General features: G+C 38.2%; 1 protein-coding gene, 1 long non-coding RNA gene and 2 other non-coding genes across 10 annotated transcripts in view; 1 reads left to right on the top strand and 3 right to left on the bottom strand.

Annotated features, from left to right (window-relative positions):
- The window catches only part of LOC124269753 (far upstream element-binding protein 1-like), a 23434-nt gene extending 3734 nt beyond the window's left edge, over window positions 1-19700 (bottom strand). The window contains exons 1-19 of one of the 7 annotated variants that reach the window (XM_046704782.1): window positions 19575-19700; window positions 14389-14476; window positions 11372-11413; window positions 11045-11102; window positions 9766-9923; window positions 8035-8106; window positions 7456-7537; window positions 6695-6863; window positions 6103-6201; window positions 5618-5677; window positions 4874-4951; window positions 4416-4518; window positions 4131-4231; window positions 2484-2700; window positions 1796-1962; window positions 1263-1405; window positions 1051-1118; window positions 631-834; window positions 186-373 (exon numbers count right to left, since the gene is read on the bottom strand). In XM_046704782.1, the coding sequence (XP_046560738.1) occupies window positions 231-373; window positions 631-834; window positions 1051-1118; window positions 1263-1405; window positions 1796-1962; window positions 2484-2700; window positions 4131-4231; window positions 4416-4518; window positions 4874-4951; window positions 5618-5677; window positions 6103-6201; window positions 6695-6863; window positions 7456-7537; window positions 8035-8106; window positions 9766-9923; window positions 11045-11102; window positions 11372-11413; window positions 14389-14476; window positions 19575-19649 (2127 nt within the window). In that variant the 5' untranslated portion in view covers window positions 19650-19700 and the 3' untranslated portion in view covers window positions 186-230. The remainder of the gene's footprint in view (window positions 1-185; window positions 374-630; window positions 835-1050; window positions 1119-1262; window positions 1406-1795; window positions 1963-2483; window positions 2701-4130; window positions 4232-4415; window positions 4519-4873; window positions 4952-5617; window positions 5678-6102; window positions 6202-6694; window positions 6864-7455; window positions 7538-8034; window positions 8107-9765; window positions 9924-11044; window positions 11103-11371; window positions 11414-14388; window positions 14477-19574) is intronic. The other 6 variants (XM_046704784.1, XM_046704788.1, XM_046704783.1 and 3 more) reach the window with 6 other exon arrangements.
- On the bottom strand, window positions 2937-3077 carry LOC124269769. The gene has a single exon (XR_006896604.1). It is a non-coding gene; the product is annotated as a small nucleolar RNA SNORA62/SNORA6 family (small nucleolar RNA).
- LOC124269768 lies at window positions 3538-3678 on the bottom strand. The gene has a single exon (XR_006896603.1). It is a non-coding gene; the product is annotated as a small nucleolar RNA SNORA62/SNORA6 family (small nucleolar RNA).
- LOC124269757 overlaps window positions 9930-27769 on the top strand; it is a 24417-nt gene continuing 6577 nt past the window's right edge. The window contains exon 1 of the long non-coding RNA XR_006896601.1: window positions 9930-10013. This is a non-coding gene — a long non-coding RNA (uncharacterized LOC124269757). The remainder of the gene's footprint in view (window positions 10014-27769) is intronic.

The following is a 27769-nucleotide window of genomic DNA, read 5'->3' as shown; positions in this document are numbered from 1 at the left end:
CATGCCGAAGTTAGTTACCAAGTTGAAGAAAATGTATCTTTCCTGTAATTAAAATTCTTCAAAAATTTGGAATCGTGGCATGTTTTGATGAAAGTAGTAATACAAGCCTTGTACACTGCATCGTGGTCGTCCAAGCTGGAAGGGAATGAGTCGTTAGTTGCTCTGTGCGGAGCATGTTTTTTTACCTCTTGCGGAGTGAATGTGTAGCCATCAAGTGGGCGTTGCAGCAACTACTGTTGGGGAGGCTGCTGGCCTCCTTGTGCTGCTGCTGCCTGCTGCATGATGAGGTTGGCCTGGTAGTGCATACCCTGCTGTCTGTAGTACTCGGCCCATGCAGTGCTGTAGTCTGCCTGGCCGGTCTGGGGGTTGATTGCTGTACAAAAGGACCACAATATACCAAATACATTTACACATTTACACTAATTACACTTACTTTACCATTAATAGATTCTGTTCGAATATATTTGTAATATACATGCATACAATTAATTTTACGATGGGATTAACATGCTAAATTATCGTTTAATGGTCACTTAAGTTAAGAGATCTCACATTTTCGGTGACATGCTTTCCCCGAGTTATGGTACATGCAGACAAGACGACAGGAATAATAATGTAAAGGTATCTTACACTCACTAGGTTGTGGGAAATTCTGGGGCTGTTGAGAGGGTTGTGTCTGCTGAGTCGGAGGCTGCTGCTGTTGCTGTTGTGGCTGCTGGCCCTGCTGTTGCTGCTGACTGTACTGCCCATACTGACCATACTGAGCGTAATACTGAGCATAATAAGCAGCCCAGGCAGCAGCATTTGCGTCTTGTGCCTGCTTGTCACCTTGATCAGAAAACGCAAATAACCATATTAATCAAGGTAATAATAAAGTTAATAATAAAGGTACTTCAAATTGAAAGCTTAAAATATGTGTTACAATAACTTAATGTCAACTATTTCGCAACTGATGAAGCACAATAAATTTCATGAAAGATGAGTCTTGGATGTCAGTCATTAAATTGCCATCAAATTGATCATGATCCACAGTTCAAGAAACCCACTTACTGTCATTCTGTGGGGGTGTTTGTCCATAAGCATTCCATCCCTGACCATAGGCATTTGCTGGTGGTTGTCTGAAGGGAAATGAAAACAAAATCAGGCATATGTACTCCTTTGAATACTAGTTTAAATAGAGGAACAATTTCCAGAATAAATATCTCAAAGACAAAAATTACATATTGTGCGTAAATTGTTGGGCATTGAGTTGTGATCCTTACCCTGGCTGTCCGTACTGACCATACTGGTCATATCCTGGTCCCTGAGGACCTGGGCCTGGAGGGCCTTGTGGACCTGGACCTTGAGGCCCTGGGCCACCAGGACCTGGACCCATTGGACCACCAGGACCACCTGGACCTGGACCCTGAAATAAAATTACAGAACTTGAACAACTAAGTGACAAAGGAAATCAAATACTGGGCAAAGCATGTTGACTTAGAAAAGTATGCGATTTGGCTATAACACAGCCAATATTATCAAAGCTATCAAATACATTTTTAGTTGTATATGAAAGAGAAAGGAATTCTTTGGACAATTGTAAGGTATAAAAATGTGCTACTTCGCCTGCTTTGATAAAGTTAATTCTACCATGGTGTTCAACTTTTATTTAAAAAATAAGAAACCTCAAATTAATAACTAAATGATACCAACTTCATCACAATCAGACCTAAGTGATACAGCTACAGCAATGAACAAAAGACATCCAAATAGAGGTCGCGATACACACTAGATGAATACATAAACAGCTACTCACATCAGACTGTAACCCTGCCTTCTCACATATCATCTGAATAGCATGTTGTATTTGTTGGGGATTTCCACGGATGTTAAAGATCTTCTCTCCTGGGTTTGGAGGTGGGTTTCTGTCCAACTCAACATGTGCTCCAGACTGACGATTAATTTCTCTGATGGTCTCTCCGCCTGTTCAAATAAAACAACGATTAACACAAATGTTTTTCTTTAAACAAACTTGCCGATAGCAAATATAGTTTTGTTAACATTTAAATAGAACATGCTTTGTTGTCATATGAAAATAACTCATATAATAGAATATACGAGACAATAGGAGTAATTTTTTCTTCCAACTGTTTGTCCTGACAAACTGAAGTCAAATCTTCCAAACATTTTTCAATTTCAGTAACAATCATTTTTAAAGCGGGGAACCCCTGACAATTAATGATCAACAGATGGAAGAAGCTTTATCATCACTAAGCAGATAACTCAAACAGTGCAAGCAAGGTGTTCCTTTAATATTGCACAATTCAAGACACTCCAGTCATTACAGGTGAATACACCCTGGGCATGTTCCTTACATGCACCATGACATCTGTATCTGCAATTTCTTCCAGTCACTTATTACATCATATATTACAGATGTATAAGATTGTAGATAGGAGAGAAAACTGTTTAAGTTTATACAGGGTGGTAGTAACATCCCTCACCTTTTCCAATAACTAATCCGCACTTGTCCGAGGGTACTGTGTATGTTGTTCCATCTTGGAATCCTCCATCAAACCCTCTGCCCATGCCCCCTCTGCCTGGTCCCCCTGGGGGGAAGCCACCTCTGCCGCCACCTCCACCTCGACCCCCACCACGACCGCCTCGTCCCATTCCAAAGCCACCACCACCACCTCGACCCATACCGCCAGGACCGAATTGCTGAAAACAAGAAAAACACAACTCATTGTTCATAACTTCACTCAGATGCAGACTGCATTTAAAGCATTCCTGGGTGGGAGGATTAGGAAACTACTTGAAAATGTGAATGGTCTCCCTTACACATAAGCAATGTTTACAAATTGTTAGTTATTTTCAGGAACCATATCCACCTCAAGTTAAAGCAACAACTTTACCTAAGATCTGTATATCTCTGAAAGACTTGTCATTTACCATTAACATGTCGGAAGGTCTACTATCAAACCCCACTCATTGAGCAAATAACTCGAGTGGTGTTAGCGAATCCTTCCTTTTTATATTGCACACATTCGACACTCCTGGCTCCATAAAAAGAGCCAAAAGTTCTAATTATGTGCTTCAGTAAAGATTTGATTACATATATCATTTTGTTTTAAATTTGAGAGAGGGATTTTTAGAGTTTCAAGAGCTTAGCACTATGCTAGTAGAATCAGGACAAGGTACATCAGAAATAGGGCAGGGTACATCAGTAATAGAGCAGGGTACATCAGTAATAGGGCAGGGTACATCAGTAATAGGGCAGGGTACATCAGTAATAGGGCAGGGTACATCAGTAATGGTCTTCACACAATGTACCTATGTTGGTAATTGAATCCAGGTCGTTGACATGGCAAGACAATGCTTTAACCACAAGGCTATCCAACTCACTTTTGTTTGATGAAACAATTTAAAAATTCTCACGATGAAAATTAGCAGTATCAGCACTTACATTTGCATTATCCAACAGTTCATGGATCATTCCTAAAGCAACAACTTTACCTAAGATCGGTATATCTCTGAAAGACTTGTCATTTACCATTAACATGTCGGAAGGTCTACTATCAAACCCCACTCATTGAGCAAATAACTCGAGTGGTGTTAGCGAATCCTTCCTTTTTATATTGCACACATTCGACACTCCTGGCTCCATAAAAAGAGCCAAAAGTTCTAATTATGTGCTTCAGTAAAGATTTGATTTCATATACCATTTTGTTTTAAATTTGAGAGAGGGATTTTTAGAGTTTCAAGAGCTTAGTACTATGCTAGTAGAATCAGGACAAGGTACATAAGAAATAGGGCAGGGTACATCAGTAATAGGGCAGGGTACATCAGTAATAGGGCAGGGTACATCAGAAATAGGGCAGGGTACATCAGAAATAGGGCAGGGTACATCAGAAATAGGGCAGGGTACATCAGTAATAGGGCAGGGTACATCAGAAATAGGGCAGGGTACATCAGTAATAGGGCAGGGTACATCAGCAATGGTCTTCACACAATGTACCTATGTTGGTAATTGAATCCAGGTCGTTGACATGGCAAGACAATGCTTTAACCACAAGGCTATCCAACTCACTTTTGTTTTATGAAACAATTTAAAAATTCTCATGATGAAAATTAGCAGTATCAGCACTTACATTTGCATTATCCAACAGTTCATGGATCATTCCTACAGCTTGGTTCACCTTGTCAGGAGGGCCTGTAATAGCACAAATTCTGTCTGGTGTCTGTCCATCATCTGTAACAGTACAAAGGCAGAGTTAAACATAAACAAAACTAAACGTGAAGAAAGTATTACAACATTTGATCAAGGTTTTATCATTTACCGGTGGGTAAGTAGTAATTTCTTATTTTCACTCAGCTTTTAACATTTGATGCCTTCTAAGATAGCAACAATTTACAAATTCTGTACAGTACACTACCTGGCTTGAACTGTACTTTTGCACCAGTTTCTGTTTGAATCTTTTTGATCATTTCTCCACCCTTGCCAATAACAAGTCCAACTGCTGCTCTGGGGACAGGTATCTGAAAGAGAATAATTGATTTTAACACCAACAAATAGATACTCAAAAGGATAAAGTTACCAATTTGTCTTCTATTTTACACCATAGTCTGCAATATTCATGGAAAATCAGTTTAGTTCATACATACCAATGCACTGATAATGACCAAATGGCAAATCAAATTGATATTAGACATTAGAACCTTTAAACCAATGGGAACTGTCAGTCAGAGTTCTTAATAATGGCCACTTATAACGTTTGATGAACATGAACACACTGCCTATCCACGAAACTAACAAATTTACCCTAACTAGTCAAACTCCTTGATATTCCGAAATAGTGAAAAACACAACTACTCTGTAACATCAGTTATTTACCTCAGTTCCACCTCCTCTGCCACCCATTCCATAGTCGTTGAATCTTCCACCACCACCGCCACCGCCTCCTCCACCCATCTGTGAAGTATGCAAGACATGTATTTATCTCCATTTTGGCTTGGATTACAGACATTGAAAGTGAAGAAAAAATACTAGGGATGTCACGATACATCGATACTTTTTCTAAGACAATTATCGATACATTCAAAACTGTATCAATATTTAGCTTTGAAAGTATCGGTATAAATGTTTATGTATCGTTTACATTCTGCAATTGTATCATGTTTTTTTCATGTTAAGAGTTATAAATTACTTTTCATGCACAAAAATGGGAAATTAGAACTTCTTAATCTCTCAGAATCAAAATGATTTTTCATGGACAATTATACAATATGAAATATTAATGTTCAAAAAGAAACTAAACTTACGCAATAATGCCACGAAAATAGGCATGATACATATCGAATCGTGACATGGGTATCGTGATTTGTATTGATTCATGAAACTAAAAAATCCAGGTCTAGGTTTATTATTAAATAATGTTAACCATAAAGATTACTTAACCAAGGATTGATAAAGATTAAAAAAAATCCATATCAAACCTAGCAAACATCCTGCAAAATGCATTTTTTCAGCCTATCAGCCAAATTTTGCATTGCAAAAAATCTATTCCTTGCTTCAGTTCAAGAGGTTTACTCATGAAATAGTTTTCTTCTTGTTGCGTCGATCCTATTTCCAACTCACATTACTACCCACCTCCATGTCCTTTTCTGCCAATAGTTCAATAACCATTTCCTTGGCTCTCTGAAAACAAAACATGTATATGTACAACATTACTCTGAAAATTTGTGCTGATTACACTTTTCAGGACATGTAATTTATACAACAATTTAAAGGTGATCTTCAATCTTGGTCTTTCAGATTAAGTTACTTTGAGGCTAGAATAAATTCCTAAATATTAAAGTATTTTACTAATCATCTCCGGAAAACCCATGACAATTATGATATCGATATAGTGAAGGGTATCAGAATGTAAGCAGATGGGGGCATTGACCCAAGCACCCATGGTCGAGCGAGTTTAGTTTTACGCCGCTTTTAGCAATATTCCAGCAATATCAGTGCGGGGACACGAGAAATGGACTTCACACATTGTATCCAAATGGGGAACTGAACGCTTTAACCATTAGGCAAACCCACCACCACCCACGGCAGATACAATGTGAACACACCTGACACTTGTTGGGATCCCCTGTAATACTTAGAGGTTTGTCACAAGCTGTAGGAGAGTTGCTGTCTTGAATCATCACCATCTTTACACCAGCACGCTCCTGAAATGCAAGAGGAAAAGAATTTGGTGACATAAACCCCCAAAATAACCATACACCATGGAGGATTTCATCTTAAATACTTTGTCAAGTTTTACACTTTCTTTCTGGAAATGAACAAAAAGACAAAGCATAAAAATGTTAACAGATAGATGAGACCTAGTGTTCGAAAGCATGTTAACGCCGCACTCCAATATTTCAGTGGTCTGTTAATAATCGAGTCTGAACTAGGCAATCCAGTGATCAACAGCAGCACCATTAATGTACACAATTGGGATACAGTGACATTTGTTAACCAAGCACCAAATCCCGTTAGTTGTCTATTACGACAACCATGGTTTGCTGAAGAGCAAGTCTAACCTGTATATTCACTGGTCTTGACCTGGGCTACCAGTGCCTGTTTTATGTTCAAACCCTAGATATATTTGCCATAGGTTAAACGTCATGAATGCAGCCTATGATGAGCAAATATGTAGCCTGTTGTGCAGTCACTTACCTGTAGTTGCCTGATGGTTTCCCCACCCTTGCCAATGATGAGGCCGACCTTGTTGCCTGGTATACTCATCTCTACCACAGCTTGCCCATCATACAATTGATTAGGATCCATTGGACCCTGGGAGCTCTTTCCTCTTTCAATGATAAGATTGATTGCCTGCTTACAGGCTCTGAAAGATGAATAATGTTGCAATAATAATAGGCAATGATTATCAAATACAGTAACAAACCACCTATGTATATGAGTGGATGATCAAATCATGTGCGCTCCGAAAGAATTACGACAATTCTGATTCTTGAGAACAGAATTAGATTAAGGATAAGGATAATGAATTGGGAATAAATTACCTCGTTAATTGTTAAATTTGTCAAGCTTGACATTGATGTTGCTCTTTAACAACATATTACAAAGAGTAACATAACGCCTTGGCTAAGTTCTGGCATAGGTGCAAAGGTCAACTCTATCACCATGGGGCAGTGTCAAGAAGTGTCTAACTAGTATTAAACACTGACAACTAAGCAATTTAACCAAAAGTATCGGCAGCCAGCCAAGGATGTCAGGGATTATATGATAATTATATCAGGGCACAGTGAGAAAGATGCAACCACCTGCTCTTCATCTCATTCTGCAAAAAAGTGGGATGCTGGTGTTTTTCACAATCTCCCCATGGGTGTCTACGTGCAAAGATGTCTGTTGATATTTTCAAATAAAGTAGTGTTTTTTTCAGTGTGTTCAAATAAGGACAAGCCATGGTTACTTACTGTATAGCACTAGGGGGTCCTGTGAGGGTGCACATTCGTTCAGGTAGACCTCCACTATCTGCAAAATGCATACATGCATCATCTGCACAATTAATACAGATTGTATGAATCATCTGATGCATCAAATTCAACTGACAGACTAAAGACTTAAATCCTTGAGCATGTTTAATAAGAAATTCCTTAAGATGGCAGTCAAATTTTAGGAAATCCATTTCTTCACAAATAGAACCCCAACTTGACCACCACCATGAGGCAGAGTAACAAAATACTATCACTTTCTTGGAACAATAAGTTTTGTTAAGCATGATATGGATTCAACTTGTAAAGAGAAAGCCAATTTTAGACACAAAATATATGGTAAAGTTATTTATTACACATTAAAGTCTGTTCTCACAAAATTCCAGTACATTTCTTAAACAAAACCTCATTACCAAACACTCACATGTCACAACATTGTGATGAACTATCACTTTAAAAAACCTGCTATCAATGTTCCTTCACATTTACCAAAGATCATGCCTATCGAGTACGAAGAACAGAAACATTAATGTACACGTGTCCACTGCTATCAGGACCAACCTGGGGCAATCTGTACTTTGCAGCCTGTCTCTGCTTGCAACCGTGTGATTTGCTCACCACCTTTACCAATAACTGAAATTGAAACATTCAACTTTCAATTTGATTGCAAAATAGACATTTCCAACAGGACTTAAACCTGTTTAAAGAATGAAATACAAAACTTAATTTTACAAGGATCCTGATTTAAAATGCAACTTCAGGTGAACTCTTGAAAGAATATTAATTACCAACCATGACATTACAACATGACTGCTACTTAGTTGCCCACAAGACAACTATAAGTTCAGGGCTCCAGATATTTTTTCAACATCAGGAGTATGTACTCCTTGTTTGTTCAATATAGGAGTACTGGAAAACCGTAAGAGTACTGAATGAAAATTAATGGACTATCAGTAATCTTGTGTTTTGTTTCATATATGCACCCCAATATTGCTACTCTTGTGAAAACAGGTCAATAAACAATAAAACAATACTTTTTTCAGATAAATACGCCTGTAAATGATTCTAAGACCGTACACCATTGCTGTGGTGCGTATCTGCTACGTTTTCTAAATTATTTCCTACCGTATCATCCATATTTTTTATCCGTACATACACCGATACGGCCCTTATCTGGAGCCCTGAAGTTCATTGTGTAATCATAACTAAAATTTCATAGAAAATTTTCAACCAATGAACAAAATGAATATGTCTAACTGTGGACTGTTTAATCTGAAAGCCTGAACTTCTCGATCAGTACTGCCACACAAATTTGGGAAGACCTGTCATTGCATGTAATGCCAGAACGACCGTTCATGAACTTTTACAGATCACAAATTAACAGGGATAGAAATGCTATTTCTTTCGAAGGGTGTCATAATGCACAAGATTGATAAAATTAAGGTGTGCTTTTATAAAAATAAGTGTGCCCATTCCTTTTGATGATCCACAACAATGTCATTTTAGTCTATTGTTTAATAATCAGTAAACCTGCAAAACTGACCCGGATTTCCATGTTCAACTTCATTTGGAATGGTCCCATAAACCTACCCACAAAACTATGTTGTCATTCAAAGCGGAATTTCCTGTTATGCGCACTGGCATTCAAAATGTTAAATGTCACATGTTAAGCTGCGAGGTAAGAGTGTCACCCATAAAAAGTTTTGATAGGGATTTTGAAATAGATTTTGAATCTATTGAGTTGGTCAAAGTTATTGCATTTTCTATAAACTGAATCAGAGTATTATTTTTATACTTTGTCGTGTGCTGCTGGGAAAGATGGAAAATATTTTATCTGTGCCATTTCAATTTTCAAATTAAGCACCATTTCAACCGCTGAACAAGTAATCCAAATTTACCAATGATGAAGTATTTTTCTCAAGCTATTCACTGATAACTGAACAAAATTTGGTAATGATGATAAATAACACAGCAGAGATTACATGGCAAGAAATCCAACAGTGCTATGATGTCTTCTGTTTAAAATGCATCTGATATGAACACTGAAATGAGACAGCATTAAGACAGTCGTAACCAATGGGGCTGGTTTGGAATATCCTGCTGTAACCTTTTAGAGGTTACAAGATTTGGAAAGCACATTGGGACTCGCCATAAAAATCTCAGTGAGACTGACTGGTCCAGCCACATGCCCAGTTTGTAGAGTACAAGTAGTGGTTTGATCTGATAGGATTTGATTTTAATTAGATTGCACTGCATAATAGTGAAAGTAAATTGAAATGATTAATTACTCACTTAATCCGACCATCTTGTCAGGAACTGCGTATTCTTCTGTGCTGACCATCTCGAGGTGTGGTTTGGGGATGCTCGACGGGGGACCAGATGATGCTACTCCTAGCTGCTGATTGATTCTCGCTGCTGCTTCTTGTGCAGCCTGTGCAGCCTGACTGGCTCTGAGTGTGGACAATGCCATACAGTTTTGATTAAATAGTCAATTATCAAACAGGTCTGTAACACCCAAGACACTTAATAGAGTATGACCTGTATTTGAATAAATATAATTTACATTTGAGTTGATTGAAATGCAGGTTTTAAATTTTGAAAAAATTTTTAATGAAAACCCCGAATTATTACATCCTATGGCATCAGAATCTCTTCCTACTCTGGAAAATACAGGTTGTTTCTACTAGCGCAAAGTAGCAATTCGATCGATAACAAAATATGGCATGCTTTTATTTCCATTCAGAGAATTATATTGGATGCAGGTCAGTATAGATCCGACGTGTCAAAATAGTGGCAACATGGTGAATCAGTAACAAGTTTTGATTAACATCACTTCCCCCATTCAATAGTCTATATACAAAGGTTTTACATCTGCAGGTGAAATGAACCAAAGTGAAGTTCATATTAGATTGCTAGTCTAAATATTCCATACAGAGCTTTTTATGTTTCTGAAGGAAATTCTTGCTTTTGCTAAACATTGATGAACATTATCAACAGCGGGTTATTAAGTAAGTGTGCTATCAGCATAACAGGAGAAAAAGAACAAATTAAATAAGTTCTTTCCATTACAATTTTTTTGTACTACCTTCAATTTGAAAAATCTGACAAAAAGGATATTCTTGAATGATGTGCAGGAAAAAACCCGTTTTGAAACCAGCCTATTTCACAGACTGGGGTGTGCTAAATATTGGCAATATTTAACCTCAATCTTCTCACATTATACAAATATGAATTACTGGCATGTTATAAGGTCAAATACAAACAAGTTGTGTTTCAGGTAATCAATATGGGGTGTGGTAGGTAGGGCCTTTTCAGTAATTTTGTTAAGAATTTCACACACGTTCAATACTAACAACAATTGTACTATTTCTCAATCATGTAAGTAAAAATAGTGGCCATTTACTGGGAAAACTTTATAAGGAGTAACAAAAAGATCTGAACGGAAAGTCAAACAATGATTCAAGTCGGGTAACATGAAACAGGTACTTAATACCTGACTGATATTTCTGGTAAACTGAACATGCTGATATGAATTATTTTTCTGGGACTGAAGGATTGAAATGTGTCCTACCTTTGCTGATCAGCTACTCTTTGTTGATCTGCTATCGCTCTCAGCTGTGCTCCTATAGCTAGTAAAGAAACAACACTTTCATAAACATAGTATCAACAATAAATCACACACCTATCTGTACCCTACATCTTACCAAACCTTTCTGCCTGGCACCCTGAAAGCAAGACCATACTTACTGTGTTGTGTCCAGTAGTCTGAGGGAAGAAAAGCATTATTGAGTGTCCAGAACATTGCATTTCTGACCAGGCCTAACCCAACACTGTAGTTCAACTAAGTCAAACCGTTGATCCCTTATACCTCAACATTACCACAAGTCAAACAACTCACGATCTACAATTGCAGCTGGGGTTTTCTTTGCTTCTGGTTCACCTGAAACGAGAAAAACAAAAAAACATCCTGTTAGGGGCTATCCTTGGGTTTGTCTAGGTGCCAATGTACAGGCTGTGTCAGAATGTGGATAGAAGAATGGCAGAGATGTTGGGATTAATCACAGATAATGACAGCTGCTGTGGTGTTAAACATGGATAAAAGTGAAGATTCAAAGGTGTGTCTAAATACTAGAAGCAGATGAGATGTTCTTTGGAGTTGTTGTTGAAGGAGATTTTGAGACTATGCAGAATGGTTACAACGGAGTCGGAAACAGACAACCCCTAGGAACTACTAGTAAATGTCATGTCTACGTACAGTGTTGAGTTAAAAGGCTGGTCAGAACTACATGACATCCAGTAAACCTAACCTGTATCAACCAGGACTTGGGCTTACTGGATGAACTAAAGTTTGAACTCAATACAATGAATTAGAATGCAAGACAAAAGAATTTAATTCAGTTTCAAAAAGCTGAAAAGAGAAGTAATGTTAAATGGCCACCAAACACCATCAAGCATGGCAATACTAAACTATTGAATCCTGCGATAATTTTCAAAATCTGCACAAGAACAACAACTTCAAGTACAAACAGGAGCTAGGGAATCTGCAGCTCACTTGTTCTCAACAGCTCTTATGTGCATGTAATGAATTAAGCAAGTGTCAGGAAAGAATGACATCTGTTCAAATATCCTCTGTCAACAAATTCATAGCATGTCTTGCAGATGGATCTGTTTGAAAATCGTCAAGCAATAGTATCTTGCAATCTCTATCATCCATAATTTAGTCATTAATATGCTTCTCCATATAGTCATAAAGGGTACCATTTCTGCAATGTTATTAGCAAGGAGTCAAATTGTACACTGAATGGACAATACAATGCACTGCACCAATCAGTACAAAACCACTTGCGTTTGAATTGGCTTATGAATCACCTTTGGTAGATTTCAGTGCCATACATAGGTGGTCCAATTAATTGAAATAATCGAAGATTGGTCGCAGTGACTAAACAACCAAGCAGTCGATCATGTTTTCTCATAATCGAACACAAACAATTTGGGAACGCTAAGCGGCTTGCATTAAGAATATTTTTCACAAGGTTGGTTTTGTCTGTTACATTTCATAAGCACTGCAATCTTGTTAGAAGTCATGACTGAAGTTATCTTCAAGACTCTAGGAAATTTATGTTCTTAACATACTAGTCATCCTTTGAAGAAGTGAAAATTGCAAATACATTTTGTGCAATTTGAAAAAACACCCAGAAAGAACTATGGTTTTCTTTATTCTTTGTGCATTAACAAACAACCATGAAAATTTGATAAATGACACTAACCAATTATCTTTGATGATTGATCGGTTGTTATGAATCAATCATCAATTATGAGATTTTAACCTAGTCCCAACACTAATACATAGATAATTACACAACTGTTTAGAAACAAGTGTAGCGACCATAAAATTTCCGAGTCCCGTGCTGGGATTCGAACCATGGACCTTCTGATCAGAAGTCGGACGCCTTGTCCACATGACCAAAGAGGTTAACCCTGTCAGCAAGCTGACAAGGTAAGGATGTCATCTGTGAGATGACTCCACGCCCTGCTACACAAGTAATCAGGTGTCTCAAGGAACCCCAATAATGTTGCAGGCTTCAACTGGATATTTGCCCGTACTTGTATCCCAGAGAACATTCCAAAGTCACTTCTGTTATGTTCAAGTATGCCCTGTGGGCTGTCTGAACAGATTCTCAAACACTAAGATGACCTGACAGTGATCCCAAAATGCCAACATGCAGGTGGGTATTGTTATTAAGAACTATGTACCATCCACCACTCTACAACAGTATTACACATGCAATGATCTGGGCAGTCACAGTACAAACAGATACCAACAGCTGTCAACACACAGATCCCAATACAAAGTGATTCATATTACATGGATACACTGAAGTCAGGTTGTAAAATGTAGTTTCTAAAACCCTAAACATGAAAAATAATGTGTGAACAGTGTCGAAATAGTATATAAGATATTAGGTGCAACAATGGGATACAATACTCAACTTAGATGTTAACTGTTTTGTGCTTTCTGGGAACAAACATTTTTTGAAAAGTCAAGATCAATACTTAAGCTCAAATTCTGAAAGGGTTTTCACAAGCTAACAAATGAAATACCATACTTGAAAGGTTTAATGGAACATCTAACATAACATTTTATTGAAAGGTGGTCAGAATATACTGATAAGGGCTGCTGGGGTAAAAGAATCTTGTATTTATGCTGAAGGCAGAAAGGATCAACTGACAAGCAGATATAAACTGATCAAGATCGACAATTTTGTCTTAATGTTTTATGCAACTTCAGACTGATGCATTTGGGCAGCGGCATGTAAAAAAAGGGAATGATCGACTGATACTCCAATAGATAATGGCTTCATTTCAGGTAAAATTCCCTAAAACCTGCTTGAAACATATTCACTTTTGTGGTCACAAACCTTTCATTTTTCAGTTTCTTGAGATCAATAGAATTCCCTTTGTACAATAATTATTTCTTACTAACAAAGTTGTGTTAGACTTTTATAGCTAGATTTCAAAGAAAGGCTGCAAACTAGCTGATAACTTCAGTGTTAAGAGGGGTTTAGTTCTCAATTACTGCACAGCACAAAATTACTAACCACAAAGTCTGAGTAAGAAAACACATTTAAACATCTAAAACTTATACAGGATTTCATCTAGTTCAGAGAGCTTATACTATTTTAAGAACCATCTGCAAGTAGGGTTGCCACAAATCTAAAAAATACTTCGAGTAGAGGAATCTCGAATCTTGCAAACTGAAGTACAAAATCCCTCCCTCAAGGAATTCTTTGCATTTTCAAAAGAACGTTCAATCTATATTATCTTGTGCCAAAATGGAAAGAGACCTACAACTTGGAAGACCTTGATGAAACCCTGTGCATTACTTAAACTAATATCAAATAGGTAGAAACTAACCAAGCCCAGTTGATCCCTCTTCAAATGGCCTCTTCACACCCTGCTGTCCTGCATCGCCCCCTCCGGGCTGGTTGATTTTAGCTGCTATCTGCAATAGACATGGATCATTACTGACAATAATAATGTGATTGGTTTAAGATTGACAACTGGTTATATATAAACAACCCATTTGTTACTTAACCCATTCAACACCGTAGGCCAGAAAACCGGCCAAGACGTCACGAGTACCCAGTAAACCGGCCAGGCAGTAGTTGCATCAAAATTATATATAATTTTAGGAATCTAAACTAACATATGATTCTTTTATCAAATCTATCTCTTGTCATAATGTCTGTAAAAAGCATTCATAAAAGATGTCAAACGTACATATAAAATTACAATTTCCAGCTTTTTGTGCGATCATGTAATGCAAGTCAAGTCACTGAGAAGTGACATCTCGGCTAGCCGTCTCAATCTTCAAGCTCGGACACAATTTTTTATGCGAAAATGTAAGCATGAAGCATTTTTGTCACAGGTCATAACCTAGCACGATACGTCAAATAAGTTCTATTATTTACGTATAGGTAGCGATTTCTTGCTTAATATGTTCAAAATAGCATTATTTTACCCAAAACTTTTGTCTAAATCTAAAAGTTTTCGATGTGTCATTAGAAACCAATCTTTATCCAACAAAATCGCTTCTTACAACTGTGAAAATACTCTCAGCAAGGATACAGTGATGTTGTTGATGTTCAGAGCTTTTGAATGATACCCGACAAACGATTCGCCTCCCATGTTATTCATACGAAGCTTCGAAAACGAAGGTATTTTCCATTTTGTCATGTCATCGAGCGGAAAGCCACTGATATTGGGAAATAGGCAACCATAAATATTATTTAAGAAATCTTTTTATAATAATTTTCTGATTACGTAAAAATGAAAATATAAAAGAAAAAGGCACGGGCATGTTATGGCATGTCACAAATTGAAAAAATTGCCTTAGTTTTTGCTTCTTTCGTGGTTTATCTGGACATTATAAAAGTAAGCTTGCATTTTCATTACAAAAATAAATCTATTTAAGTTGTAGTTGTATTATGTGAATAACATAAAAATAAACTTCATATTTATCAACAGTGGGATTAGACCTTTAAAATGGTGTATGAGATGTAGTAGCAATAACGTTTTACTATCTTATAATTTCCTTCATAAACATAGGTTTCATCTGTGACCTTAGAGTCTCTGGGAGCTCGGTGTCATGGCAGTAAATGCCTCTGGTTGACTGGTTTTGAAGGAGTTAATATTGGGGCTGCAACGAATACACTATTTGGCAAATAGGATACATATCATGAATATTGGCTAACAAATACAAATAACTATTCATGAATACAATATTGTAACGTGATCGATGCACAAAGTGAAATGCCCATGTTGATAGTGTTAATTTGTCACAGCAATAACCAGTGATCTCATGACACTCAAATTTGGTATGTAATACTAATAGTCAACAGTACCATGTGCGACCTTGGCAAACTAACATAACGCGTGCTACTACAACGATAGTACATATTCCATTTTTGCATATCTCACTTTGAAAAAGGACATAATGGTTCAAGTTAAACACACTCCCTTAAAATATTCGTAAATGACCATGAATAACGAATTGAATTCATGAAGGGCTACAGTTGGATTCACCGAATATGTGAGTGAATTGTAACAGCCTTACTTAACCGATTCAACACTGTAGGCCAGAACACCGTAGGCCAGAAAACCGGCCAAGACGTCGCCAGTCCCCAGACAGCGTAGGCCAGGCAGTAAATGCATCAAAATGATATATAATTTTAGGAACCTAACTAACATATGATTCATTTATCAAATCTATCACTTTTCATAATGTCTGAAAACACTTATTACATTTCAAATGGCCATATATAATCGACAGAATTAGAATTATAAACCATTTTTTTCAATGTTATTGAAAAAAAAAGAAGATTTTTCGGACATATGCTTCAGCAACGGGTCCACATCAGAGTTGTCAAAGAGCAAAGTAACGATGTTTCGTGATAATAATTACACAAATTGAATAAACGGAAGAATAAAATCAACAACAGTGCCCATACAAGTTGTCAAATGTATGTTACAACTTACTATTTCCATCTTTATTGTGGGCCCCTGTAATGTAATTCAAAGGACATCTTGGCTTTCGTCGCTTCGAACTTTACGCTCGAACGTGATGTTAAATGCTAAAATACTTTCTTGTCACAGGTCATAACCTAGCACGATACGTCCACTAAGTTCAACAATATACGCATAGGTGGCGATTTTTTGCGCAACACGTTCAGAATAGCATGATTTTACCCAAAACTTTCGTCTGAACCTGCAGGTTTTCGTTTACGTCGCGTATCCATTGCTGTTATTTGATTGGCTGCCTTAGGTCACGCGTCTGATTTTGTCCAATCATGATCCTTATTGCAAACTGGGGCAAATAAGCGTCATTAGAAACCAATCTTTATCCAATAAATCGCTTCTTACAACTGTGAAAATACTCTTGGCAAGGGTACAGTGATGTTGATTATCAGAGCCTTCGAACAATACCCGCCATCAAACGAATCGCCTCCCATGTTATTCATACGAAGCCTCAAAACAGGTATTTCACGCTGTTGTATCACGTTACCGAGTGGAAAGCCACAGATATTGGGAAATAGACGACCATAAATACTAATTCAGAAATCTTTTTATAATAATGTTCCGATTACGTAAAAATGAAAATATAAAAGAAAAAGGTAAAGGGGTATTATGACATGTTACAAATGGAAAAAAATCGTCTCATTTTTTGCTTCCTTCGTGGTTTATCTGGATATATAAATGTGTAAGCTTGCATATTCATTAACTTATTTAAGCTGTAGTCGTATTACTTGAATAATATGATAAAAAATAACTTTCATATTTATAAACAGTAGGATTAGACCTTTCAAATGGTGTATGATATGTAGTTAGTAGTAATAATGATTTACAAGCTGATATTTTCATTGATACACATAGGCACCAACTTTACAAATGAGTGAGAACAGAAAAATCTGAACTTTGTTAGTTTGACCATTATTTTTCGGCATCTTTCAACATAAGTTATAATATTTAATGACTATGCCGGGATTTAAAGGGCGCGAATTCCTTCGTCCTATACTCATAAAAATTTACAATGGACAGAACTACATTTAATAGCGCGTCCATAGGGACGCAGATAAAATCCAAACACTTTCTGTAAAAATTCCAATCAAGTAACCATGAGTTATCACTCAGTCCTCTACTAGACGGGTTATGGTATCATTTGCAATTTAATTACTGTAACAATGTGATGATCATGGTACATAAAACAATAACAGTAACTGAATTGCAACAATATTACAACACAGTATAAATAATAATATATAAGTGTCTGGGACCCCAATTTGTAGTCCAGGACCCCTTAAAATTATGAGGGAGTCCTAGGGACCCTCAAATACAGGACTCAAGGTAAATTCCTGCCATATACAACACTCAAAAATCTACCGTGAAAAGTCAGCATTCTTGTCAGCACACAAATATTGATCATAGATTCTGTCGTAACTCAATTGGTTGGAAACTAATTCCAATTAACGATGAAGTGGTCATAAATCTGCATCAGTTCAAGTCTGGTATAATCGTTGAACCTGTGAAAAATGTGTACTGTATGCAACAAGTGTTTACAACAATCTTGCCAAATGTCTTTAAACCATCACCCAAATAAAAGTCAAACTAGTTCACAAGAGTTTGAAAGGACCCAACACACTTCACAAAGTGCATCAACACCAGTGAAACAGTAGCGTTGACAAATCTTTCTAATAAACCAAATGTTCAAAACATTTGGGGGGTGGGGAAAAGGGTTTGAGGTGGCTGAGATCGACATGCTTTCAATTATTCTTATTGTTTCAATGCTGTTTTAATACAGCTTCTGAATTTCTGTTTCTTCACCAATCAGACATGCTTTAAATGGTTGTTAAAATCTTAATCTTTCTTTTTTAAAGGGGGGGGGGGGGGAGACGACACATGTTTCCTAAAATATAATGGCTTTAATCTTTATAACGTGTGTGTGTGTGGGTCATACTGACATGGACATCAATACCATCCTTGGTCAAGTATCTCAAAATAAGCTCTAACAGGGACGTAGCTACTGTTATAGAAAAAAGCCTGGGGTTACACATGATTGTTGCTAAAAAGGTAGAGCAAGCCCTCAATACTACCTACACATAAAGCTGTGCAACCTATCGGGCTTAGACGAATAATTGGCTTGCTACGCACTTGTCTAAGACTTTGTTTTAAAAATGCCATTTTGTCCCATTTTGTAAGGAGCCCTGCAAGTCCTTTGTCTATGTTATCAAACTCATTACTTTCACCAGGAAAACCACACAACACAAAAAAGTAATAACCATCGTAGAACGCCAAGCAAAACACAAAAGGTGGAACTACCAGCAATAATGTTTTAACCATGAGGCGCACGTCCTTGAAAACGGAAAACAAAAAAATACCAAAACCTGCGTTATTAAAACGCCAAATTATTTGTGAATATGCTGCAATCTGTAAGGTGCAGTGAACAGAAAGTCCATCTACTTCCTTATTAAACACGGAACAAATGTTGTAGGCAAGATATCGTGCACACGTGGAGCCTGGGTTACTGCGTATCGAATTGGTTTAATTGATTAAAACTATACCAGCTACAAGTAGGTAATGATTGCGAGTCCAGTCACGAGTTGGGGAATTTTGATGGTTTGAATATTGGGTTATAAACGCGAAATTTACAGACCGGATACGCTTTGGCACGATGACCCTCGAGGGCGTGCAAGGAACTGAGGCTAAGCGTGTTCCGTACTTTTCATAACCTAATTTACTTGGATATTAATATGCACTAGAACATATAACCAAAGACACCGCAGAAGAATAACACACACTCAGGTAGATACCGTTGCAAATTTATTAATCATCCATCAGAGATCTTGGTGAATGTTTCAAAACCACGTGCACATCCTAGCCTTTTGCTAATTGAAAATGTCGGCACGCGGAAGCATGTCTTCAGATCGCCGAGAAGCCACGGTCGAGGAACAAGCATAATTAGTTATCCGAAACAATCAAAATACATATCATTATGATCTACAACTCAGCACCTTTGCATTTCAATGATTAATGATCATTATTACCTGTCTTGCTCTTGCTACTGCGTCCGCGAAAGCCGATTGTGCATCAAATCCACCTGGACCACCAGATTGATCCATTGTCTTCAAAATGGCGGAAGAGAGTGATCGCGACGCGAGGGCGCTGAAGTTTTCTGCTGTTTTGATTGGCCGAGACAGAAAAGGCGCCCTCTGTTGGGATTTTCCACCACGAGCACGTGGTTTTTGCATTGCTTTAGAAAGTTCAAGAGAAAATTTGTAGGTTTACCTCAATGGCGTGAGCGGCAAGGAAAGGAAGGTGGCCGTGCTGGTCGAGACGCGTGGTGCATTCAGTTGAAATGTACGAGATAAAAATATCGATATGCAGGTGATATTAGCGATATATATTCTCAAAACAAGAATACGATTTTAAACAATTCAAGATATTGCAGCACCTGTTTCTAGCTTATTCATCCAAAAATTTCATAATTATGCCAATCATTTATTCATTCCCCAATCATCGACTAATATATTGTAAATAGTCATATATATCATTTTTATTGTGTTTCAAAACATTTATTTCTGAATAATAATAAATCTTAATTTAATCATTAATTTATAAGACAAAAAAGTGACCAAATGTCGACATTAATGCATACCATTTGGTCTACTCCCATTTGTGAGACTCCCAGTTATGAGACAGTGGAGTTGGTAATTAACAAAGAAAACACACCATACTCCCCTGCCTGATAGAATGGATTAACCCTAGCGAATTACTGATTTGCTATGTAACTGCATGTTTTGGAGGTAACTTAATGAAACTTAATAAGATAAATTGATTAACATACTCCAGTAAATGTCCTTAAAAATTAAACACTTTGATAATGATAATAAAATATGTTTTAAACCAAAATGACTTTCAAACTTCATAATAGTCAATAAAAAGGTGTTATTATAATTACATATTATTCTGAATAAAAAAAATATTTAATGAAATGTTTCTTCTTTGTAAATAAAATCTTTGATAATCTATTTCATTAATCTACTCATCAATGACTCCTGTGGGTACTCGTCAACAACTGGGCTGATCCCACTTTCATTGTGGGGGATGTGGAAACACCACCTATGTGCACTGAACCATTAATTAATGTGTCTCACAACTGGGAGTTCTCACAAATGGGAGGACACCTACCATTTGATTAAAGAAAGCCCGTCTGACCTTTATTTATCTTACAGACCCTGCCATAAACCCAACTCACTCTCTCACTTTATTTATCTCGTCCCTTTATGAGTTAAGCTCATTAAAGTTTCTCTTTTTGAGGACTTTATGATATTAAACTGGTATCTTAGCATAATTTATATACACACCCGAATTTAATAAGAATTATGCTGTTTCACAAATTTCATTTTATTGTTCGAAACTTATGTACCACCCTGATTGTCAGAGTGTTTTAAAGGGCACAGATAACTGGCCATTATGAAACACAATATACGGAATAGGCAAACGTAAATATACGTTTCCACGGTGAGGTGAATTTACAGCCCTTGACTGTTTCGGTTCGATTCCCAACATGGGTACAAATTGTGAGGTCCATTTCTGGTGTCCCCCGCCATGATATTGCTGGAATATTGCTAAAAGAGGCGAAACACCATACTCACTCACTCACTCGACTGTTTCAGAAATATGCTCAGTGGCAATGATTTGGGTTGATAATTTTACGTCGAAGCGCTTGGCGTTTTTTGACAATATTTATGCATATTTATCACCGAAACCACCGACTCACCCACTCACTCACTACCCGTGAAGATCCGGTTTAGAATTGGTCTCAGCATACTTGTCGTAAGAGGTGATTAACGGGACCGGGTGGTCGGTAACCCCCATTACCCCTACATGCCACTACCCCTACAGCTTAAAACAACATAGTTTACGGTCTGTTGCACTGTTAATCCCCTGCCTGTTACCTATTCCATACAATGGACCAATCCACTTAAGAGACATAACAACACACAGCTATAAGACTGAGAGAATGATTTTAATGAAGGTTGATATCATCATTTGTCATCATCAAGATTTTAATAAGGATTAACAATAAGTTGTCATCATGATTAATTGATGAACAATAACAATTAATTGTTAACATTCAGTGTACATAGTACAGTGTTGATACCCATAGTACAGTGTTGATACCTATAGTACAGTGTTGATACCCATAGTACAGTGTTGATACCCATAGTACAGTGTTGATACCCATAGTACAGTGTTGATACCCATACTACAGTGTTGATACCCATAGTACAGTGTTGATACCCATAGTACAGTGTTGATACCCATAGTACAGTGTTGATACCCATAGTACAGTGTTGATACCCATAGTACATCGTTGATACCCATAGTACAGTGTACCCCTTTAAATAGAAATATGATTTTTGTCTTAATTCCGTGTATTTATTGCATGTAAAGAAATAATGCACAGCATTTTCGACTGGATGTCCACATGAGCACGAGGGGCTGTCGATGATGTCTATCAAACCTATCAGCATTCAAATCAAATCAGTTTAGATCAAAAATAATAGTTTTGTTATATTGTCTTAATATCGAGTTTTTGAATCAGGATAAAGTATCAATATTTTGAATTTCCGAACTCAGGGATTTCCACAGTTTTATTGTATCAGGTAGAAATGATCTGGCATATGTCGTCGGTAAGATGAAAGATTTGTAGATAATTTCTAAACTTTTACGCGATAATCGATATTTCAAACTTCTTGAGCATTAATCAGTGGGCTAACTTTCGTTTCATAGAGTTTATGTGAATATCCCAGTATTCATTATTTAAACAGTCTGCAGCTATGTCAGGATCATCAATTATAACGTATAGAGACGTGTCGTCTAATATTACTAGCAATATCATCTACAATATCATTAATATACATTATGAACATTAGGGGTCCTAAGACTAGGTTTCAATATTACTGTGCATCTTTCATCCTGGCACTAAAACAACTTAATTTCAACATTTAACAACCTACACAAATTGTTCTACTCACTACAGGTTTATCTTTCATCATGAAACTAATCAACTTTTAGCTGATGCCAAATTTCCTTGACACAAAACACTATCCAATTTGTAAAATTGTTCTACTCACTAGAGGTTTATCTTTCATCATGAAACTAATCAACTTTTAGCTGATCCCAAATTTCCTTGACACAAAACACTAAACAACAGCTTAATCCCTCCCTTGATCTCATCGGTATACTCTGTGCACTAATCCCTCCCTTGATCTGATCTGTATACTCTATGCACTAATCTCTTCTTGGGTCAGTCCATTATGCCAGACAGGTAAATGCCGTGTGTTGTTTTAACTAATTGTAGGGGTACTTGGGTGTAGGGGTAATGGCATGTAGGGGTTATGGGGTACAACCGGGTGGTCAGGCTCGCTGAATTGGTTGACACATGTTATCGTATTCCAGTTGCGTAGATCGATGCTCATGATGTTGATCACTGGATTGGAATATTGCTGAGTGCGGCGTAAAACCCACTCACTCACTCTTCTGTACCAAAGATGTCTTCCTTCGTGACTAAACAGAAGATGTAACAGAACGCTTTAATGAAATACCTCGTCTACCGACAGCTATGTCTTCATTCATGAAAGTATTATTCATGTCCTTTACAATCCGACCCGTGACATTCAAAGCAGTGCAGAAACGAAATGCGAAATGTCAGATTAATCGCTCTTAATTATTGAAAATGGATTTGATTTCACATTGAAGGCAAGATAGCGGCTAAATAATTACAGTCAGTTTTATTTCATTTGAGACCGATGAATTGCTCACTAACACAACATCTAATAATTGCAACAAACCCAGATTTTGCACAGTCACATGAAATCGACAGACCAACTCTGATGATTTGTCTCATACTTTTGGACACCCGAATAACAAAGTTGCTAAACAAACGATCATTATTCTGTTGTCAGTGACAATGTCACTTTTCGCTATTGTTTACGAGGGGGGCCACTTGCTGGTAGAACAGCCAGGTGTGTGAGTTGCTTGTGTGAAATTGAAATGCCACTACTGTCCAACCAACATTAGATGTGCGCGAAAGACGCCTTTGTGAAAGGAGAGGGGGGAGCGTGCCGTGAACTGATCCACTACCCACTCGAAGGGGGAACAGGTGTGAAAACTTCGCGCACGTGATTTTTGTGATCCTTGCAGTAATCACTTTCTACGCAATGATTCGGAAGCGTCGTGTTTCTGCTCGAGTATTTGTATACTAGTATCTTGTAAAGTGGTCTGTTAAAAGAGTATTAAACTCTGCAGGTATTTGAAGCTTATCATGTCGCACTCTAAATTGGGTAAACGGGGTCAAGTAATTCATTCACAAACACGTGAGGTTGCCTACAATGTCATTCAGTACATGTGTACTATTTCCGACAGCACACACAGTGCACTCAAAAAAGCCAGCGATGCTAAATAAATGACGAAGGTAATGCGTTCCCGCGATGGGTACCAGTAAGTTCACAAGCCCAGGGAATGTGCGTACTCGTACCGAAGGGAACATTGAATTTGATGATTTTGATAAATGCGCAATTCGCCAGTACTTTCAACACTGCTACACAGTAACCAAGACAATGCCAACACTGACAAGCATTATGAAAATGGCTACTGATGATTTGGGATATACAGGGAGTAAAGAAACAATGCGTAAATGTTTAAGAAAAATTGGTTTCAAATGGCGGAAAACTCGTTCAGACAGACAGGTCCTAATGGAGCGAAAAGACATTATTGCATGGCGTTTGAGATATCTCAGAATGATTCGCCAGTACCGTTAAGATTACCGTCCAATCGTGTACATCGACGAAACATGGGTACACGCCCATCACACGGTATCAATATGTTGGCAAACTGATGAGGAGGGAGCAGTCGGCGGTGTTCGGGTACCATCGGGGACAGGTCCAAGATTAATTATAGTCCATGCTGGTACATGTGAGGGGTTCATTCCTAATGCTTCTTTGATATTTAAAGCCAAACAAAATAGCGGCGATTACCATGACGAAATGAATTTCATCAATTTCTCTAAGTGGTTGCAAGAAAAACTTATTCCTAATCTGCCCCAAAACTCAGTAGTTATAATGGACAATGCCCCTTACCAGAGCAAACAAATGGACAAAACTCCAACAACTGCCAATCGGAAAGATGAAATCAAATCGTGGCTACAAAGGCATGATATACCTTTTACACATTCAATGTTGAAGGCTGAATTGCTTGCACTTGTGAAATCAGGTCCGCGCGGCCCCGTATATCATGTCGATGTAATTCTGAAAACCCATGGGCATACTGTTCTCCGATTACCTCCTTATCACGCCGATTTCAATGCCATAGAAATAATTTGGGCGAATTTGAAAAATTGGGTTGGGTCCCAGAATTTAGATTTCAAAATGGCTTCTGTACAGAGGGCTTGCGAAGAACGATTGTCATCTATTGGCCAGAAGGAATGGTCAGACTGTTGCAGACATGTGATGGAAATTGAGGATCTTTACTGGCATCGAGAAATTGCCCTAGAGGATGAAATCGAAAAGCTTGTCATCGAACTTGACAGTGATATCAGTGATATTGATGACGAGTAGCAGATTCAAGAGACTGACATGTAGCAAATAGCAGATTAACTACCACTGAGCAATAAAATTACTAAGTTATTATTAATTAGTACCCCGTGTTGAATTTACATCACGTTATTTCATTCCCCTCGACGACAGCACAAACGTATTATCCATAACATATTCACACACACAGAACCTAGGCTAGGACAGATATTAACCTTTTGGTATTTTGTTTATCGTTAAACACAAAAAAATCGAGTGTTGTATTGGGTTGTGTATGGAAATCGTCAACCGCAAATTAGCAAATAGAACCCGTTCCAGAAGAGCGAGAGTAGACTGACACGCTTCACAGCAGTTTATCGCTTTACCTACCCTCGGCCCTTTAATGGTAAAATGGACTGCACCGCTATTCAGATTCACGGGTTCAAATGACAGGTCGGCATTATTCTTAAGTTCGTCTCACAGTACACACGCTTGCTGATAACTAGAAATGGGCTTCACTCATTGTACCCATGTGGGGATTCGAACCCGGAACTTCGGCGTGACGAGCCAACGCTTTAACCACTAGACTACCCTACCGACCACTCTCTCTTCCCTTCAACCCCCCACCCCCGTAAACCAAAGCGAAATTCAAATAATGCCTGTTGCCAAGTCTCTTGTGAAACATTTTGCATGGACTGAACGACTAACTTTTGGACGTCACTTAGTTTGAAGGTTGTGTTTTGCCTACCAACATCTGACTTCAAATACCCCAGAAAACCTCAATGGGATTCGACCGCCTCCGTGGTGTAGTGGTTAAAGCGGCCACCCGGACAGCGGAAGGTCGCGGGTTCGATCCCCGACCGCGTCATATCAAAAGATGTTAACATATGGTACTTGTTGGTCCCTGCCTGGCGCTCGGCATTAATGGGTACAACAAGGACTGGTCGGCTCGGAGTCAGTATAATGTGTCTGAGTGAGTGGGGTATTCATGCTTCACTGCGGCATGGTATCTCAGTGGGCTAGCACTATAAAACCAGCTTCAGTCTGGGCTAGTACAGGCAGCCGCACATACACATACACACGCATGCACGTCGTCATATGAGCGAAATATTCTCAAGCACGACGTTAAACCCCATAGCACCTCACCTCAGTGGTATGGCGGCAATCGCAAAATCTCATGACCTTCGGCTCTAAGAAACTGGTCAACTTTATATACAGGAGCTGTTTTGTTAGATTTGATGATCTCGTATAAAATTGGTTTCGTCGATTTGTCAGGAAATGGTATTTTGTTTTTTTCCAGCCATGATATCATGTCCCCCTTTCTGGCGTTCGATGTAGGAGCTTTAGTGACCGGTTCCTGAACACTGTGATAGCGTTGTCCATTACCACTAAGCACTGTGTAGGCAGGGCTGGAACCAACTGGTGCTTTACCCATTCTAAGAATACCTCATCATTCATTTCCGTATGGTAGTCTCTATTGTCCCTGGATTTTGCTTTGAAAACTAGAGAACAACCAGGCCCCGGGATCATGAAAACATCTTAAGTCTAAAATATGCTTGGCACAAAAAAAGTCGTAAGTCCAAAAAACTTTGCTTAGCTAAGATTGTAGATAAGACTGGAATCATGAAACTCTCTCAGTGAAATCTTAGCTAAGACTAAGACTGAGATAGTTACCATGGCAATTTTAGAATTGTGTAATCATGTCCGGTCACTTAAATGATCAAAATGACAGACTTAAGCAATTTTTAGACTTAAGTCACTTTCATGACCCCGGGGCCAGGTAAGAGCCCGACACCATAGGCGGATTCAGAGGGGTGGGGTGTGTGTGTGTGTTGGTGCAGGGTGCCCCACACACCCACACACACACACACACACACACACACACACACACACACACACTTGTACTGAAAGTTTATTAAATGACCATTGAAACTCGGATGAAAATGAAGTGTGCACCCTCCCTTTTCTCAATAGTGTGCACCCCCCTTTCTCAAAAAGCTGTATCCGCCCCTGGACACCCTGCGTGTAGTACAATGAGTCTCTCCCCTTACCTAATGGCAGGTTTCTAGCACATTTGGGTGTTTCTGCAAAATACCCAACGAAACAAATTCATTTTTAATTGCACTGCGCCCCCTGTAACAAACTGGGCAAACGCACAAACTTAAATGATGACAGTTTCTTAAACAACTTTTATATTTGTGACATAAATTATGCACTTTTATCTAGAGTTGGTCTGTTGTTTTTATTGCACTCCGCGTTGGTTTGATTCTTTTATGTCTATTTGTTTTGTGTTAGATTGTAATTCACTGTACCATTTTGTCTCAAACGGACTACTGCACACAATTTTACAGAAACCCAACCGTGATAAATAGTCACGTGCAATGTGATGTGTTTCCATTACAGAACTGACATTTGTTATACGGAAGCCTTCAATGGAGCGAGTGATTGAGTTAGTGAGTTTAGATTTACGCCGCTTTTAGCAATATTCCAGCAATATCACGGCGGGGGACACCAGAAATGGACTTCAGACATTGTACCATGTGGGGAATCGAACCCGGGTCTTCGGCGTGACGAGCAAACGCTTTAACCACTAGGCTACCCCACCGCCTTTCAATGGAAGTAGTGTGTTTAGTAGATATGTATCATACTTCATGGTGACAATG

This window comes from Haliotis rubra, unplaced genomic scaffold (genome assembly GCF_003918875.1).
Source record: "Haliotis rubra isolate DU_JTF1 unplaced genomic scaffold, ASM391887v1 Scf147, whole genome shotgun sequence".
NCBI lineage: Eukaryota > Metazoa > Mollusca > Gastropoda > Lepetellida > Haliotidae > Haliotis > Haliotis rubra.
Note: the sequence above shows the minus strand (reverse complement) of the source record. Positions and strands in the feature narration are given on the sequence as shown.